The sequence below is a fragment of the Furipterus horrens genome, unplaced genomic scaffold (genome assembly GCF_987537825.1).
Source record: "Furipterus horrens unplaced genomic scaffold, mFurHor1.1.pri manual_scaffold_4, whole genome shotgun sequence".
Classification (NCBI taxonomy): Eukaryota; Metazoa; Chordata; class Mammalia; order Chiroptera; family Furipteridae; genus Furipterus; species Furipterus horrens.
The window spans coordinates 200504639-200521196 of NW_028327174.1; the positions used below are offsets into that span (position 1 = coordinate 200504639).

Genomic DNA, 16558 nt, shown 5'->3' on the forward strand with positions numbered 1-16558 from the left:
TATGTTATTTATACTTAAATGGAAATCCTGCTTATAATAGTCTGCGTTTATGTAAGAGGTATGTTTACAGATATGCATGCGAGTTTTGAAGGTTATATATAAAAATAAACTTGACGATTTCTGGTCGGTAGAACTCCCATCTGTTTCTGCCTGTCAGGAATTTCTGTGTACGGTTCACAGGAGGCAGGTGTCAAGAGCTCAGACTCGAGTTGTACAGACCTGGACTCCTATCCCTGCTCTGCAGCTTCCGGGCTGTGTGACTTCGGGCAAGTGACTTAATGTCTCTGGGCTTCCATTTTCTCCTCTGTAAAATGTGCCTAAGACCTCGACCTATGGGTACCAGAGAGGATTCAGTGAGCTAATACTCGGGAGGCATCTCAGCACATGGCCCGGGACTTAGTAAGTGCTTAATAAATGTATTACGCACATCAGATATTTACAATGAATGTGTATTATTATGTAGTCAAACAACAGACATTGACTAAAATGATTGCCCTTCTCAGTCAGACTAGAATTTGAGGACCTCAGGCTGTGTCTGCCTCACCCTGTGCCGCCTTCCCTGCCAGGCACTCCCTGCCTGGCTCCTCTGGATTCTCAGGGCTGGTTCTCAGCGAGGAGAGAGGCTAGGAAATGCCTCGCGTTACAGATGGGGATACTGAAGCCCAGGACAGTGAAGTCAGCCCTGAGAGGCCCCATGGCTGGTGCAGGACGGAGCCAGGATTTGAAACAGATCTGTGTGAGGTCAAAGGCTGAGCGCTTGGCTGCAGGCGTTGCTGCTGAGTTCAGAGAGAGGGGGGCGGTGGGGAAGGCTCGCCAGGGTGCAGAGCAGGCGAGGAGGGGGCGCGGGCCGCTGAAGAAGTGCAGGATGTGGCAGCTGGGGCCTCCGGGCGTGCGTGGCTCTTCAAGTGTGTGGCAGAAAAGCAGGTGTCTAGACTCTTCCTTGATAGCTGGGGACAGATGCCGGATAATTCCACGGGCTCCCTTTCTAGGACGGATCGAGGCCTGCTGACTAGTTGCCGAGGATGGGAATTTTTTTTGGGTGACTGGAATTTAGAATTCTTGAACTAAAAATAGTCCATTCCTGGAGTTCACCAAGACTCGAATAAATAATTTTCCAAAGAAACCGGGTGTCCGCACAACTGTGCAAACCCCCATTATACACATGGCCACACGGCGAGTTGAAGTTCTGGTCCCGTTTCAGCCTCACGTTAGCTGTGCCTTTCAATGACTGTCATGAAAAAAACAAACAAAAATCTTTTACTAGGAAACATTTCAAATATCTGGAAAGTAAGCAGAAGAGCGGAATGAGTTCTCACATGCCTCGCCCAGCCTCACTGAATATCAGAAAGGCACTACCATTCTAGTCCCCACTTCCTCACACCTGCCACCCCCCCACTCAACCGTGATCACTTTTCTTAGGAGCTGAAATTTAAGTACCGCGAAATGCACATATCTTCGCTTTACGATCTGACAACGGCACAGAGCCGGGGAACCCACACTCCTATCACCATCTGGAAATCCCTCCCAGCTCAGAAGGCTCCTTGGCATCTTCCTGTTCCCCAGACAACCCCTGCTCGCTGTGTTCCACTTCAGGCGAATTCTGCCCGTCCCAGGACTTCCTGGAGATGGAACTGTATAGCACGCGCGCCCGGGGTCTGGCTCCTCTCCTGCAGCCAGGCATCTGGGAGAGTCCTCCGTGTGGTTGCCTGTACTGGTAGCGTGTTCTGTGTCCCTCGGGAGCAGTGCTTGATTATGTGAATTTACCGGAGTTTGTTTATTCATTCCTTCACAAGTGACAGCCAGTTGGCTTCCTCCTGGTTCGGGGCTGTGGTGAGTGCAGCTGCTACGAGCACTTGAGCAGAGGTCTTGCTGTGGACACATGTTTCCATTTCTCTCGGGTCAACACCTAGAAGCGGAAGGATCACATACAGCAGGTGCATGTGTAACATTCTGGAAATTCCCTTCTGTCTGCCAAAGTGGCTGAACCGTTGTGCCTCGCCGCCGGCCGTGGAGGAAGGTTCCGGTTGCTCTGTACCCTCCCCAACTTCTGGTGTAGTCGCCCGTTCTGATTGCATTCTCCTCTTTTTAAACGAGCTCACATACAGGTGGAGTTTCTGGAAGAGACTACTCCTGTTGGTCAGCCTGGTGTGGCACAGGCGCCGTGAGGTCCAAAACAGTATCTGTTCTGCGCTCCGTTTCTTTGTTCCAGAATTCCTTTCCCGCCGATGATGGGGGTGCTGGGCTGGTACAGAGGGGAGTCAGGGCCACTGAAGATTGGGAACTACAGTTCTGGGGGAGGAGCCGGGGGGCCCTCCGCGCCCCTGGGGCTCTGGGCCTGTTTGGAGCAAGGGACGGAGTGGCCTGACCGCCCTTACAGGTTGGACACTGGCGGGCCTGGAAGCTGCTCCCTTACCGCCTCCCGTTTTGTGGGGGTCTCTGAGGCGCCGACCTTCGTTGCTCTCACCGCTGGTGGCACACCGTGTGCCTGCCAGGCATCTGGGAGCCCACGCCCACCCGGGCCTCTCTGTCTCCCCCACAGATATTGGCCCCGTGACGCTCACAGCGGACCCAGAGGTGTTTCAGAGGGAGCTGCGAGAACTCTACGTGCAGGTGGGCTGTGTCTCTCCGGGCTGCTGACGCTCTGGGCCTTTCCTCCTGGTCTGGACCAGAGGCCGAGGTCCTCATGCCACCCAGGGGCCACGATGGCGGCTCTGGCAGCTGCCAGTACCAGCCTCCCAGCTCTGCCCATGGCTTGCACCATGTGGCTTGGGGGTCCTGGAGTTTCTGTATTTTCGGGGTCTTTCCTTTATTCAGTGCACCAAGTGCCTGCAGGAGGCCCTGTGCCTGGCACATGTCGGTGCTTCTGACTTGGGGAGTGGACAAAGCGGTAGGAGGGGCATCTGTCCGTGCCCCGCCCCTGAGACCCGCAGCTTCCTGAAGGCAGGGACCCCAGGGCCCAGAACAGGGCCCGGACAGAGAGGGTGCATGTGGGGTGAATGACTGAACCGAGGAGAGAGGCCTTGACTGCGAAGGAACCACATGCTGCCGGTGCTGGGCGCGCAAACCCGGGTGACGCAGGGCGGGCGCCCGTCTGGTGGCGGCCGGGAGGGGAGGCGTGTGTGCGCAGTTGGGATCCGTTCCAGGGCAGGCTCCGTGGCGGCTTTGCAGGGGTGGCTTAAGCGCTTTCCCAGCACCCACCTCTCCTCCTCCTGGCCGCCCCTCTGCCTTGGGATCCCCCAAGCCGTGGCTGACACGTGGCTTCTCTGGGGCATCTGTTTGATGTCCCCGTGGCTCCCATTCTTCTTCCCCAATTTATAACACTCATCACAACGGTGATTAAGTCATCGTGTTGTGCTTATTAATGTAGCGTCTGCCCGGGGGAGGGGGGCACGTCGCTCTCGCATCGGTGAATGAGTGAAGGACGCTGCCTGTCTAAAGTTAAAGCAGGTCGGATGCCGTCCTGCATCTCAGAGAGGGAGCGGCAGGGGACCTGGCCTGAGCCCTGGACAGGCAGGACAGAGGCAGCACAAGACACCCTCCACCCCCGCCCCCGGTTCCTACTGATCTTGGAGGTGCCGCTGGTGGGCCCCCCCAGCAGAGGTGGGCAGCAGCCGCTGACAGGCCCCTGTCCTCCAGGGCGGCGGTGACTGCCCCGAGATGAGCGTGGGGGCCATCAAGGCTGCTCTGGAGGTCTCCTCCCCCGGCTCCTTCATCTACGTCTTCTCGGACGCCCGGGCCAAGGACTACCACAGGAAGGCCGAGGTGCTGCAGCTCCTGCAGCTCAAACAGTCCCAGGTGAGCGCACCGGCCTCGGGGGCTTGAGCGAGGGGGACGCGGCGGGGTCCCGAGGAAGCTGGGGTCTCAGCGTGGGCAGCCTGCGCCCCGACGAAAGCAGAGTCCGGGTGCTTCTCATCTACCACCTGGGGTCCAGCCTCCGCCAGCCACGCCGGCCAGCCCCCCGGCCCCCGGCCCCGAGCTGGGCTGGCGAATTCCAAGTGTGTTCTCATGCTCCGGGGCCCCCGCCCACCTGGGCTCGTGCCTCCTTGGTGAGGCCTGTTCTTGATAAAGACCACACCACGCTTGCCGCGCACTCCCTGTCAGTGTCTGCACAATCCATCTTCCTGCTGGCGTCGCTCTGCTCCACGTCTCTGCCACGGACGCACGTCGCCCCTTTTCCGTTGTCTCAGGATCTGGAGCATGTGCAGGGGCTTTGCTTTTCCAAGGGCAGTGGGGGAAGGGATGGGTGTGGGGAAATGCAGAAGGGCCGGCTGTGTGACATCCTCAAGCTGGGACAGCGTCTCTGTTCTCCCATCTAGAACAAGCTCGGTTCTCCTAGCCCTGCAGCCTCCAGGGGCCGCCCAGAGCAGAGCCGATTTCCGTTCCCTTCCTCGTGCATTTAATAACAGCCCTCTTTACGGGGCGCCTTCTGCGTCCCTGCGCCAGTCCTGGTCCCCACAGGGTGGGTACGCGTATCCTTCCCATCTTACAGACACATCACCTGAGCGCTGAGAGAAGAGAAGGCTCGCCCCGGTCACCGCTCCCTGGTTTTGTCCCTGCCACTCACACCCGACGCAGGTGGCTGGGGGAGCCACGAGCCAGGCTGCATATCCCTCTTCCAGGTGGTCTTTGTGCTGACGGGGGACTGTGGTGATCGCACGCATCCTGGCTACCTGGCCTACGAAGAGATTGCTGCCACCAGCTCGGGGCAGGTGTTCCACCTGGACAAGCAGCAGGTGACCGAGGTGAGCCTCCCCGGTCTGTGTGCGGCCCTGCCGGGAGTTGGTGGGCCGTGCTGGGTGCCCACCTGCAGCAGGAGCGGAGGAAGCGCTGTGCTCTCACTGCCCCTCCCACCGTCCTGCGCACCCCGAAGGCAGGAGCTGTGGGTTTCCCGACTTTGCAGGTAAAGAGACTGGGGCTTGGAGAAGTACCCTGAGTACCAAGGCTGGTCCGTGCTGGCAGGACAGACTCGCAAAGTTTGGCAGAACTAGGGTTTGCAGCAAGCTTCTCCCCAGCGTCAGGGGTCCCTGGAGGATTACAGGTGGCCATCTGACGCGGGCCATGCCGCTGGGATAGGAAATCCTGCCTGAAGACTTGGCTGGGAGGGACTTGCGTGTCCCTGCGTGGGACTGGCAATGGTCTGGACTCAGCACAGCACCGACCAGGTGTCTGCGTCCCTGTCTTTTCTCGGACCGGGTGCCTGCCCTTCCTGTCCTCCAGGCTCCATCGGCCGCTCAGGGCTCTCCCCGCTTTCCCTCTGCCCCCCAAGTCCATTCCTTCCCAGGAGCCAGAGGGATCCTTCCAGGGGCTGGTCAACATCCCATAGCTACCTCCCTGGAAAGCGCGAGAACACTCTTTTCTGCCGTGTAGGTACTCCCGCCCTGGCTCACTGCAAGCCGCCATCCCGAGCTCGCTGAGCAGGGCTGGAAAGGGGTGCTCACGGCCCACTCTCTTGGGCTTGTATGAGTTGGCTGCAGCATCACACTGGGTTCTTCTAAAAACAAATCAGACCCAGAGGTCCCTCTTGCTGTCTCCTGGGCCGGTCCGGACCCTTACCTGACCTCTGCCTCTCTAATCCCACAGGCGGTGCTCTCCCCCTTGCCCACGGCCGCTGCCCTGCTGGCCTCTCTGAGGTTCCTTCTGTGTCCTGTGCCTTTCCTACCTCCGGGCCTTTGCTCTGTGCCGCCTGTTCTCCCCACTCCGCCTCCCTTGGCTCCTTCTCATCCTCCCAGTCTTAGCTGAAATGCGCCTCTTGGAGAGACCTTCCTTGATTTTTCCATCAAGAGTAAGTCTCCTTTCACACCCTCTGGGGCTCCCCCTTTGCATAATTACAATTTACGACTGTGAACTCCCCGAGGGCCGGGCCATTAGGGGTGCTGCTTGCTACTGTGTCCGCAGCACGTTGCACAGCCTCCAGCGCAGAGCAGGTGCGCAGTAAGTAGCTGGTGAGTGGACAGAGGAAGGCTCCCTTGTGCCCGAGGCCTTGGGAGGAAGAAGGCGAGAGAGGCCCCAGCCTGGAGGCAGCCCGGCTGTCCCCTCCTGGAGAAGGTTTTGTGTGTTAGGTATTTATGGACTGAAGAGAACTGTCCAGGCTGTGTTTAGATTAGCGGCCTGAACTCCCTGTTGACAGATGGCGTTTATGGTTCTCTGCGACACGTTAGGCTTTCTTTTTTGGCTCCTCCACCTATCCTGGCACTGAGCCGGCCAAGGACGGGTGGAAGGCATTTCACAGCGCAGGGATGGCTTGGTCCTGCCCTTGCTTTGGGAGGAGGCCTGTGTGGGCAATTGCACGGGAACGGGGTTTCTGCCAGGGGCAAATCAGACAGCAGGGCCGCTGGCGGGTGGGCGGAGGACGGCTTGCCCAGGTGTAGGGCTGGGATGCCCCGTTCCCTCCCTCGGGGCAGGGAAACTGGGGCAAATCCACCCGCTCCTGGCCACAGTGCCCAGTTTCTGCCCTGGGACCCTGGCTGGCCAGGACAGGCTGCCTCCGGGTGGGGTCCTGCGTCCCTCTCCTTCCTGGACACACAGCTCTGTCGTTTGTTAGCTTAATGCCTTGGCCCTGGTCCTTTCCAGATGTTCCCAGACACTCTGCAAGCCTGGGAAAGCGGCCGGGGCAGCCAGGGCTGTGGTCCTCCGTCCAGGAGAGGGAACGGTGCCTTTGCCCCAGCCAGGGTTCTTGAGTTGGGAGAAGGAGTTCTCAGAAGCCACAGAAGTCCCCGACCCATGGCTGTGCAGTCAGTCCTTTTACCTTCCACGGCAGGCCCAGGGTGGCAGCAGTGATACACTGCGCACTCTGGCATCTGCTCTGTGCCAGGGCAGCTTCGGTGGCCGGACATGGAGGGGCCCCCATTAGGCTTCAGGCTCAGTGCTGTGAGCACTGTGCTTTTCCAGTTGCGGGAGTGGCCTCACTGGCACCAGGGGTCCCCTTTGGGGCTCAGGGGTGACTAAAGGAAGGTGAACGTCCCGTGCCCCTGGCAGGGGTAGTCTGAAGCCTTTGCCTTCCTTCAGCAGGCAGGGGAGGCAGGCCGCACGCACCGGAGCCTGTCCCTGAGGTGCGCAGATTTGATTAAGACTTCGCTAGGTCCAAAGAGCAACGTGCCCCAGCAGAGCTGTCCCCAGCCTTCCTCCCCACGTGATGCGCACACTGCCACCCGCCCCACTTGACTGGGTCAGAATTTCTGGGCAACCCCATCAGCCCGCAGCCCTCCTGGGTCCTGGGAAGTCCCGCCCTGGGGACTCAGACCCTTCCCTTCTCCAGCACCCGCAGGTACAAATACGGCCAGTGGCCCCGATGCTGCGCATCAGCCCGGGGAAAGGTGAACGGCCCCTGAGACAGGCAGGGGCGCAGGGAGGCCTGACCAGGTGGTTCTCATTAGCAGCCCAGGAGGCACGGCCTCGGAGATGACTTCATCCTGGACCCGGCCCAGAGGAGGAGGCACGGTGGGAGGCTGGGGCCACATGCTGGCTTCAGACTCCAGCCCTGCCACCTGCCTGCAGGCTGACCTGGAGCCCCGCGATCCTGTCTCTGGGCCCCCGTCTCCCCAGGTGCCCGGCTGGGTTACGAGAGCCCCCGCCCGGTGAGAATCCTGGCGTGGGAAGCCCTGTGCGTGAGGCCGGGCACCGCACATGCGCGCGCGCTTGATGAGGGTGGGCGGTGGCTGCAACCCTGGCCCCCGCACTTCGGCGTGGGGCCCAGAACCCACCCCCGGGCTCCAGGGAAGCCCCCCGAAGGGCACCCGTGCTCTCTGGACCAGGTTCTCAGGAAGGCAGAGCCCCGGACGGGGGCCCGCGTGCCCAGTTGGCAGGGGCTGGAGCTCTCTCCACCGATGCCCACGAGCTCCCTGATGCCACCGGGCCCGGGGTGGGGCCCTCAGTTTTCTAGTCTGCGGCTCTGAGGCCCGTTCCTGCCCTGGCTTCCCCTCTCTGCTTCCTCAGCCGCCTTGGCCGGCAAGTGTCCGAGGAGCCCCGGGGGATGATTTATCTGCCTTGCAGGGCTGAGCAGCGAGCAGCCAGCTGGCCAGGGTAGCATTCCCAGATTCTTTCATTTCTTCCCCATCAGTGACAGGGAGATGAGCCCCAGTGCATTGCTGGCTCCCAGCCCCCCCACCCCCACCCCCAGTTTCACTCACATCTGGAAGCCATTGCTTTCACCAAATAAACACTACACTTGCTTGCTGAAGGCTCTCTTCTCGGAAGGCTCCCTGGATTCCATGCAGCCCTGGGGGCATCACAGGGGCCAGAAGGCCTCACCCCAGGCCTGGGTCGACAGGGGCCTGGCCTTGCTGTGGGCAAGAGAGTCAGAGTCCCCCAGCTCCTGTGTGGTGATGTGCTTACTGGGCAGGCCCCATGGGTCTCCTGTTGGGGGGGGTCACTGGCGTTCTGTCCCATCTCAGCCCTCCCCATGGTTCAGTAGCCTAAACTCCTGGGCCTCTTCCCTCCCTCAGAACAGTCTAGAATGAGATTATAATGACTGTTGCAACACAGTAGCAGTGTGACTTGTCTGGGTAATTGTCAGCGGGTACTGCCACCACCTCCTGGCAGCTTTGCTTAGTTGTGATTTCCTCCTGACCCCTGACCAGGCCTGGCCCAGGGGAAGACAGCGGCCACAGAGCCGTTGCTTTGCAGTTGGGGGGGAGTTGCCTCGCATACTCCGCCAGCTTCTGTCCAGCTGGGAGCCTTGGCTGTTGCCGCCTTCCAGTCCTCCCCGTCATGGGTGAATAATCTCGCTCCCATTCCTCGGTGAAGACAGGTGGGACCTTTTCAAGAGACACGTTACTTAGAAAGCTAGGCAAAACAGAAGAAGGAAGTCGTTCCACGCATAAAAACAGAGGCGTTTTCAGAACATGGGATTCTTATCTTGTGATGACTTAAATCTAGCTCTAAAATCTAGGCACATGTGTTCTAGCTCAGCCTGAACAAAACATAGACATTTTCTAAATCTTGGGCTGTGCTTCCAATTCCTTTCCTTTCCGTGGAAGATCACATGGTAGGACAGAAGTAAATTTACAGTTGTTCATATGGAAAATAATGCCATGCGTGTTCTTCATAAGAGATTTCTACTTTAAAACTTTACTATGAAAACTGTCAAAGATACAGAAAAGTAAGAAGAACATAGGTACCAACTCGGTGCTCCACCTGCTTCATCTCTCTCTCTCCACCTTTTGCTGAATCATGACACCTTATCCATAAATAATTCAGCATGCATTTAAAAAAAAAAAAAGTCTCCAATTAACCTACAATACCATCTAATTAATAGCACTTGACTGGTGTCGTCTGCTGTTGAGTGCATGTTCAAATTTTTCTCTGACTGCCTTTTCTAAGCATTTGGTCCCATTGGGAGTTAATCAGGGGCGGTGCATTTCATGTGGTTATTGTGTCTGCTAAGCCTCTGACATTTGGAGCAGCCCCTCTTTTCTCTGTGCCCCTGACTTGTTGACGAGGCATTGCTTTGACAGTGTCCCATGTTCCGGATTTATCTGATTGTTTCCTGATGGTGTTACCTTGTTCCTCTGTCCCCTGTGGTTTCCCCTAAATGGGGAGTTAGCTCTCAATGACTGATTAGATGGAGGCCAGCATTTTTGGCAGGAATCCTTTGTAGTTGGTGCGGTGTGTGTTTTCTATTACATCACACCGGGAGGCAAGTAATGCCTGATTGTCCTGCTCTTACCGACGAGAAGTGTGATGGCTGCAGTAAGGCGGTGACAGCCAGCTCTCCGCGTTACGAGACCGTGTTTTTCCCGTCATGACTCAGGTGGTCCGTGGGGTAAGGCTGGGGGTCCACGTGGATGTCCAGTCCCCCATCAACTTCCGTCTGAGGGCGTTAGCGTTCCCTGAGCATGCTTGCCCGAAGTGCTTTTTTCATTAAGGGCTGCGGGACAATGGTTTCCTAGCTGCATCATTCCCTCTGCCTTTCTTCGTGGGCTCCCTTCCATGGAGAAGAGCTTTTGCTCATCAAGAGGAATGATCCGGGGCCTCTGACGCACCATCCCATTGGAAAGGGCAGGGGCCGCACTTTGTCCTTTCTTTTAATTAAGACGTCACCTGCCTTGGGGACAAGTGAGGCTGTGTTGTTTTGAATTTTGCATTTGTTTTTGGAGCCTTATCGTGGGCACATGATTGACACCAATTAACAGCTATTCTGTTCGGGGCTCTGGTTCCAATTTTAGCCAATGGCGGCTCCTGCAAGCTGGCTCTTGAGCCTGTTGGACATGTCCCCACGAGTCTTTGAGAACAGCCTTGCTTTGACGGAATTACCAGTGGCCCCAGGCCTACCTTGTAACTTGCCTGCTCCGGACCTGGAATCAGCCATTTCTCTGAGGAACCCTAGTGGGGAAGGGCATTAAGAAGCCCCTGAGTTCTAAATTCACTTGGAATGAATTTATATGAAATAAAATACCTGTCGTCCTCATTTACACTTGGTTATAAGAGACCATCTTGGTTCAGAAAACGTCAAGATCCTTACTTCTGTGCTCTATCCTACATGATACAGAGAACAGTTTCACATGCACGATACTGATAGTTCTGCTAACTTAAAACAACTAACTGAAGGTGTCTTTGCTGTTCCTGGGTCCTCAGTGAGCCTCCCACCGAGAGAGTCTAGTCGGACCTCTGGGTGTTCAATTCACTTGAAGTTATTTTGTTCTCTCTGAGGTTATGGCACCAGCGTGCCATTTAGTTGGGGTCCCATTTCACTTTGTTTCAGTTTTAGGGTTTGCACAGCGTGCTTCTTGAAGGAACTTGGCCGGGAAAGAGAGGCTCTGACTGCAGGAGCCCCTCGTCTCCCTCTCTCCTGGTTCTCTCTCTCTCTCTTTTAAAAAATATTTTATTTATTTATTTTTAGAGAGGGGAAGGGAGGGAGAAAGAGAGGGAGAGGAACATCGACGTGAGAGTGAAACACTGATCGGTTGTGTCTCATATGCAACCTGACTGAGGACCGAACCCACAACCCAGACATGTGCCCCAGTTAGGAATCAAACCAGTGACCTTTCACTTTGCGGGATGGTGCCCTAACCACCAAGCCACACCAGTCAAGGCCGTTTTTTTTTTTTTTTCTGGAACCTGGGAGGCTTGGCTGTTGGAAAGGATGAGGCGTGAGCTGGGGGGTTGGGGCTTGTGGAGTTAAGTGAGCCACGTGTGTCTACACTGCGAACCTGACCCAAACCTGATGACCCTGGTCAGGAGGTGTGTCCCGCTCAGTCACGCTCAGGGACACATGCTCTCTGTGCCAGCCACTGAGCTCGGGCACAGCAGAGGCTCTGTGCCTTCAGGGAGCTCCCCGCCTCATAGAGGAGATGGACCTGAATCTAATGAGTATGAATAACTGGGGTGCAGATTGCTGCAAAGGCGTGGACACGAGGGAGCCAGACCTGTTTGGGTTTGGGGAAACCTCCCCACGCTGAGAGGGGTGAATAAGCAGGAGCTGATTACTGAAGAGGGGTAGGCATTTCTGTAAGGCGAACACACGTGGGGTGGAGGCTACCTCGGGAGCCGTGGGGGTCCAGCCCAGCAAGCATGGGGGAGTCAGGGGCACTGTGACCTTGGGGCAGCTTGGACAGGTGAACCATAGAACATAGGGTCATGAAGGCCAAGCTAAGGATTTGGAGAAACAAAATAATTTTGTGCTCAATGAGATACCATCTTAGACTGGATCAAGGGTTGTTAACATGGGATCCATGCGCTCATGGGAACAGCCTTGGAGGGAGGTGGAGAACCCCCTAAAATAATTTTCTCAATGTTTATTAAATGATATAGGATTCTGGAGAGAGAGTCTTTGCCTGTTACCTGATTTTCAATGGGACCTGTCTGAACTATGTAGATTTTAGAATGAATAGGCAGTTATAGAAACCATGGACTTATGATTTTTCAACATTATAAAAAGGATCAAGAGAAGATCCTTTCAGTCCTGCTTAGAGATAGTGTGGCTCCCTGGTGGGGATGTGGTCCGAGGCCCCTTGGTGGGTGAGGGTGAACTACATTGGTCTGGGCCAAGGTTCCAGATGTCCAGGGTTCATCCATGTGTGGGAGACATCAGGAGGGCTTCCTGGAGGAAGTGTTGGGTGCCGGAGAAGTTGGCCAGGTGAAGAAGCAGGGAAGTTTTCGAAGAAGAAGGGCACTTCTTGCTCCTTCCTTCAGAGCTGAGTCCTCTGGATTCCTCAATTCAGGTGTCACAGCTCTGAGTCCACAGGCCAGGAGGGTAATGACATGTGCATTGGGCCTGGTGGGGCTCAGGGGGCATGGAATCACCTCCAGGTACCCGGGAAAGCCTGCATTGGCCTGAAACCCATGGGGTAGGGTGGGGCGCAGAACCAGATTCTACATGCAGCTGCCGCCGGAAGCCTGTTAGGCACCTGTCGTGGGTGGGCCAGGCACAAGTAAGAAGTCAAGGTCACATGCTGGCATCAGCTTCTCCCACCTGCCGCCCAGGTGCTGAAGTGGGTGGAGTCAGCGATCCAGGCCTCTAAGGTGCACCTGCTGTCCACGGACCATGAGGAGGAGGGTGAGCATACATGGAAGCTCCCCTTCGACCCCAGTCTAAAGGAGGTCACCATCTCCCTGAGCGGCCCGGGACCTGAGATCGAAGTCCGAGACCCGCTGGGTACGTGCACCCCAGGGCTGGCCTCCTCTTCGGCCCTGAGACCAAGCTGGGAGTCAGAGCGGGACAAAGAGAGAGACAAGGGGTGGCAGGGGTAGAGGGGGTGCCAGGTGGAGGGCGGCGAGGGGAGTTAAGGTCAGGGCAGTCCTGGCATGGGAGGCTCCCGCGGAGTCTTCCCCGATGCTCTCCGTGGGTCCCTGCCGTGGCCGGGCGGGTCGGTTGGGGCGAGCACTGAAGACTGTCATACAGGTGGGGAGCTGGGGTTCTGGGAGGTGGAGGGTCATTGTGATTTGGGCCTGGCCACCTGGCTCCACGGCGCTCTGAGGTGTCATGCGCACCCCAGTCTGGAGACCAGGTACATACCCCGTCCCCAGGGACGGAGGAGGGAATAGGGAGGAGGGTGCATGGCAGAAGGAGGTGGGGGCCTGAGCACCGCCAAAGGCCTCTTGTCAATTTCTCTGCGAAGCCTGAGGCTGGTGTTTGGAGAGCCATGGGTTCCTGGGGACAGGGTGGGGCCTCTGTCACCTCCCAGGAAAGTGTTGGGGACTAAGCGGTCACTGGGATTTCCATAGGGAGGATCCTGCAGAAGGATGAGGGCCTCAACGTGCTTCTCAACATCCCTGACTCGGCCAGGGTTGTGGCCTTTAAGCCGGAGCATCCTGGGCTGTGGTCCATCAAGGTAGGGGGCACGGGGCTCCCAGGCTGCGGGCAGCCAGCTGCGCGGAACTGAGGCGCCGTCTCCTTCCTGCCTGCCCTCGGAGCCGGGGGTCCTGGGAAGCCGAGGGCTGCTGCGTGGGTGGTGGCGCGGGCACAGCAGGAGCAGTAAAGGGTCAAGGACAGAGGAGAGGTGTTCTGTTTTGCATCAGTATGAGGACGGGGAGGGTTTGGGTTAGTTAGGGAACACTTCAGAAGGACTTCGAGGAGTGACTTGAGTGTCCCGAAGTGGCTGACCGAGCCGGCTTGTTGTTCAGAGCCTTGTTCAGTGAAGGAGGCACATCAGAAGCAAGGGTGACCCTGGGGGATGGCTTTGAGGAACAGGCCTGGCAGGGGGAGCAGGGCCTGCTCTGGTCTGAAAGGTTCTGGAAGCCAGGGTACAGGGGCAGCCTGGAGTCCCCACAGAGTATTCTGGGATGGCGATGGCTGCAGCCTCAGAGGGACGTGAGCTCCTGCTGATGGGCACAGGTTTATGGGGTGCCTGCTGGGGACAGGCTCTGAGCTAGGTGCTGCATGGACCCCTGCCTCTCAAACTCTGAGCATCTGCAAGCCAAGGTCTCTAATTCCCAGGGGGAAGGCGAGGCTGGGGTTAGACATGCAGAGGGACAGATAGGTCCTGTGGGTGTTGGGGGTGGATGCAGCCCACTCAGGACAGTGGTGTAGCCGGGGCTTCTTCCACTTCATTTGGGGAGCATCGTGCTGGGCCTCCAGGGAGCAGGTAGGTTGCCCACATGTCTGCGAAGGTGGGAATTCCAGGTGATGACCCCAGGCTGGGCTGGGTTGGCACCTCCCGCCTGGAGCATCAAGCGCCCCAGTGAGGTGAGCCTGGGTTTGTGCTAGGTCTACAGCAGCGGCCGCCATTCGGTGAGGGTCACGGGCATCAGCAACATCAACTTCCGAGCCGGCTTCGCCACGCAGCCCTCTCTGGATCTCAGCCACACCATCGAGTGGCCCCTGCAAGGTACCTGCTCCTGGACCTGCCTCCGGAAGACGTGGGGCTGGCCTTTGGGGAATGGCGGGCACCCTGGGGACAGCTGTACGTGTGTGCCTAAGCCCTTGGCCCAGCCCAGGCTGCATTCCCACGCCACAAGAAACGGAGCCCCGGGCCACGCCCCAGCCCAGGCGACACAGGGGCCATGTACCGTTAGAACAAGCTCCCTGTGGGTAGCCTGGGGGGATGTTGGCTCAGAGGCACAGGGTCAGTTTTCCATCACTGCTCCGCTTGGAGGAGGCTGGCCCCGGCCTGGGCAGGGGCTTCTGTCTCAGGACCGTCTGCTGGCCAGGTCAGCAGTCCTAACTTGTAGTTTGGAAAATATGGTCCCTTGTCATGGGGCCATCTGGAGGATTTTGCTGGGACCAGCTCAGAGAGAGATGGGAAGGGACCTAGACCAGGTCAGGCAAACTTTGGATCACGGAACAGTGACCAGAAATGGTGCATGCCAGGTCCTTCGCGCTTTCTCCAAGTCCCGGTCGCCTCTCCTGTTTGTCATTCTTATCAGGCCCGGTTGGTTTCCCTGCCAGGACCCGCAGTAATGTCTTCACAGCGAATAGGGGCCGCTCACTCATTCTGTGTTTATTTTTGCTGATAACAGGGTGGGGGGAGAGGCTGTTTCTATCCGAAAGCCAGGAGAGAAACAAAATCCTTCATGAGAACTCTTTAACGGATTACTAGCGTAGCGACTGAAAGCTGAACACTCCCCAGGGACAGACCTCAGTGGAACAGGGGTGGGGGGCACACGTGACAGACCCCCTTGGGTTTCTGCTTTTGATAAAGACATGGGCCCAAGATGGTTTTTTAAAAGAGAAAGATCAGGGCAATTGCAAATGATAAATAGTGGTTGGCACGCGGCCTCCGTGCCAGGAGCCTCAGGGAGTGTGGGGGCTGCGGCGCACTGGACCGCGGTGCTGGGACCCCAGGGAGCAGCCGCTACCTGCCGGTCGCTGATGGTTGGGACCTGGCACTGACACACTTGATTTTCCGGAGGAATCTGGACTTCTAGATTTTTACAGGCCTTTTCCAGATTGTTCGGTGTTTCTTCAAAAATGTTAAGGTGTTTTATGGACCATACCAACCAAAGGCACTGGCCCCTGGATGATCATGTCTGAGAGAGAAAAAAGAATCAATAACTGTCTGAAAAGGAAGAGACCAGACAGAAGTTCCCAAATTAGCTAAGGCAGTTGTGAACCCCGAATCCAGTTCTGTGTTCTCTGGGATAAGTGTGAAAAGTCCATTTCCAACAAGACAGGAAAGGAAACCAGAGAAGCACACGGAGGCAGAGGACCAGGAGGCAGAGTCGCAGTTCCCAGACCAGGGCATGTTCTCACTGAGGTCTGGCCCAGGGCCTGCCCGAGGACAGCCCCTGCCAGAGTTCACGGGGTCGGGGGAGAGGGGGGCGCGGAGGAAAATGCCTCTTCCCAGTTACACTCCATGAGAGGCTACGCGTCTGCCGTGGAGGGGATGCAGCCGTGGGGTAGCGCTGGACAGACAGTGGGGTTTCAGGACCACGGACAGCAGCAAGGCCCCCGTCTCTGTCCCACCCCAGCGTGAGTGGTCCCAGGGAACAGAAGGTGAGGGAGCTGGAGCTTGGTGAAGGGGGCGCCAAGCAGGTTGATCCCTGACCAAGAGACCTAGGGCCCCTGTTGGGGAGCATCCTGGAGCCCAGTGCAGATGCCAGCCCCCCTTCCTCGCCCTCCCGTCCGCAGGGGTGCCCATCTCCCTGGTGATCAACTCCACGGGCCTGCAGGCCCCCGGCCGCCTGGACTCAGTGGAGCTCTCGCAGGGCTCCGGGCAGCCCCTCCTGACTGTGCCCACTCAGCTGCTCTCCGACGGGTCCGTCCATCAGCTGTGGGGTGGGCCGCCCTTCCGTGCCCCCCAGGAGCGCTTCTACCTCAAGGTGAAGGGCAAGGACCACGAGGGGAACCCCCTCCTTCGTGTCTCCGGAGTTGCCTACAGTGGGGTGGCCCCAGGTGAGTGATGGCGATGGCCAGCCCCAGAGTTCTGTCTCACTGGCCCATGTCTTCTTGGAAGCCTTCCCAGATTAGATTAGATTAGGGAGTGTTTGCTCATGGGTTTCCACAGCAGCGAGCTCTGCAAGGCATTATGCTGAGTCCTGAGATGCTTCCGATGTAGCCCTAGCTCACCCGTGTGCCCACGGTGCGTCTGTTTGTCCCACTCGTCCACCCGGGCGTTCAGCCACCCACTCACCCATCCGCCCAAATATCCATCTTCCCATGCACCCATCCACTGATCTACCC

The 16558-nt window shown here is 57.6% G+C and overlaps 1 protein-coding gene across 1 annotated transcript in view; it reads left to right on the forward strand.

Moving 5' to 3' along the window:
- The window catches only part of HMCN2 (hemicentin 2), a 132180-nt gene that overhangs the window by 11104 nt on the left and 104518 nt on the right, over positions 1-16558 (forward strand). Inside the window, exons 2-8 of the mRNA XM_090274902.1 lie at positions 2540-2610; positions 3637-3795; positions 4620-4742; positions 12421-12592; positions 13162-13268; positions 14144-14264; positions 16007-16270. Of these exons, the coding sequence (XP_090131028.1) occupies positions 2540-2610; positions 3637-3795; positions 4620-4742; positions 12421-12592; positions 13162-13268; positions 14144-14264; positions 16007-16270 (1017 nt within the window). The remainder of the gene's footprint in view (positions 1-2539; positions 2611-3636; positions 3796-4619; positions 4743-12420; positions 12593-13161; positions 13269-14143; positions 14265-16006; positions 16271-16558) is intronic.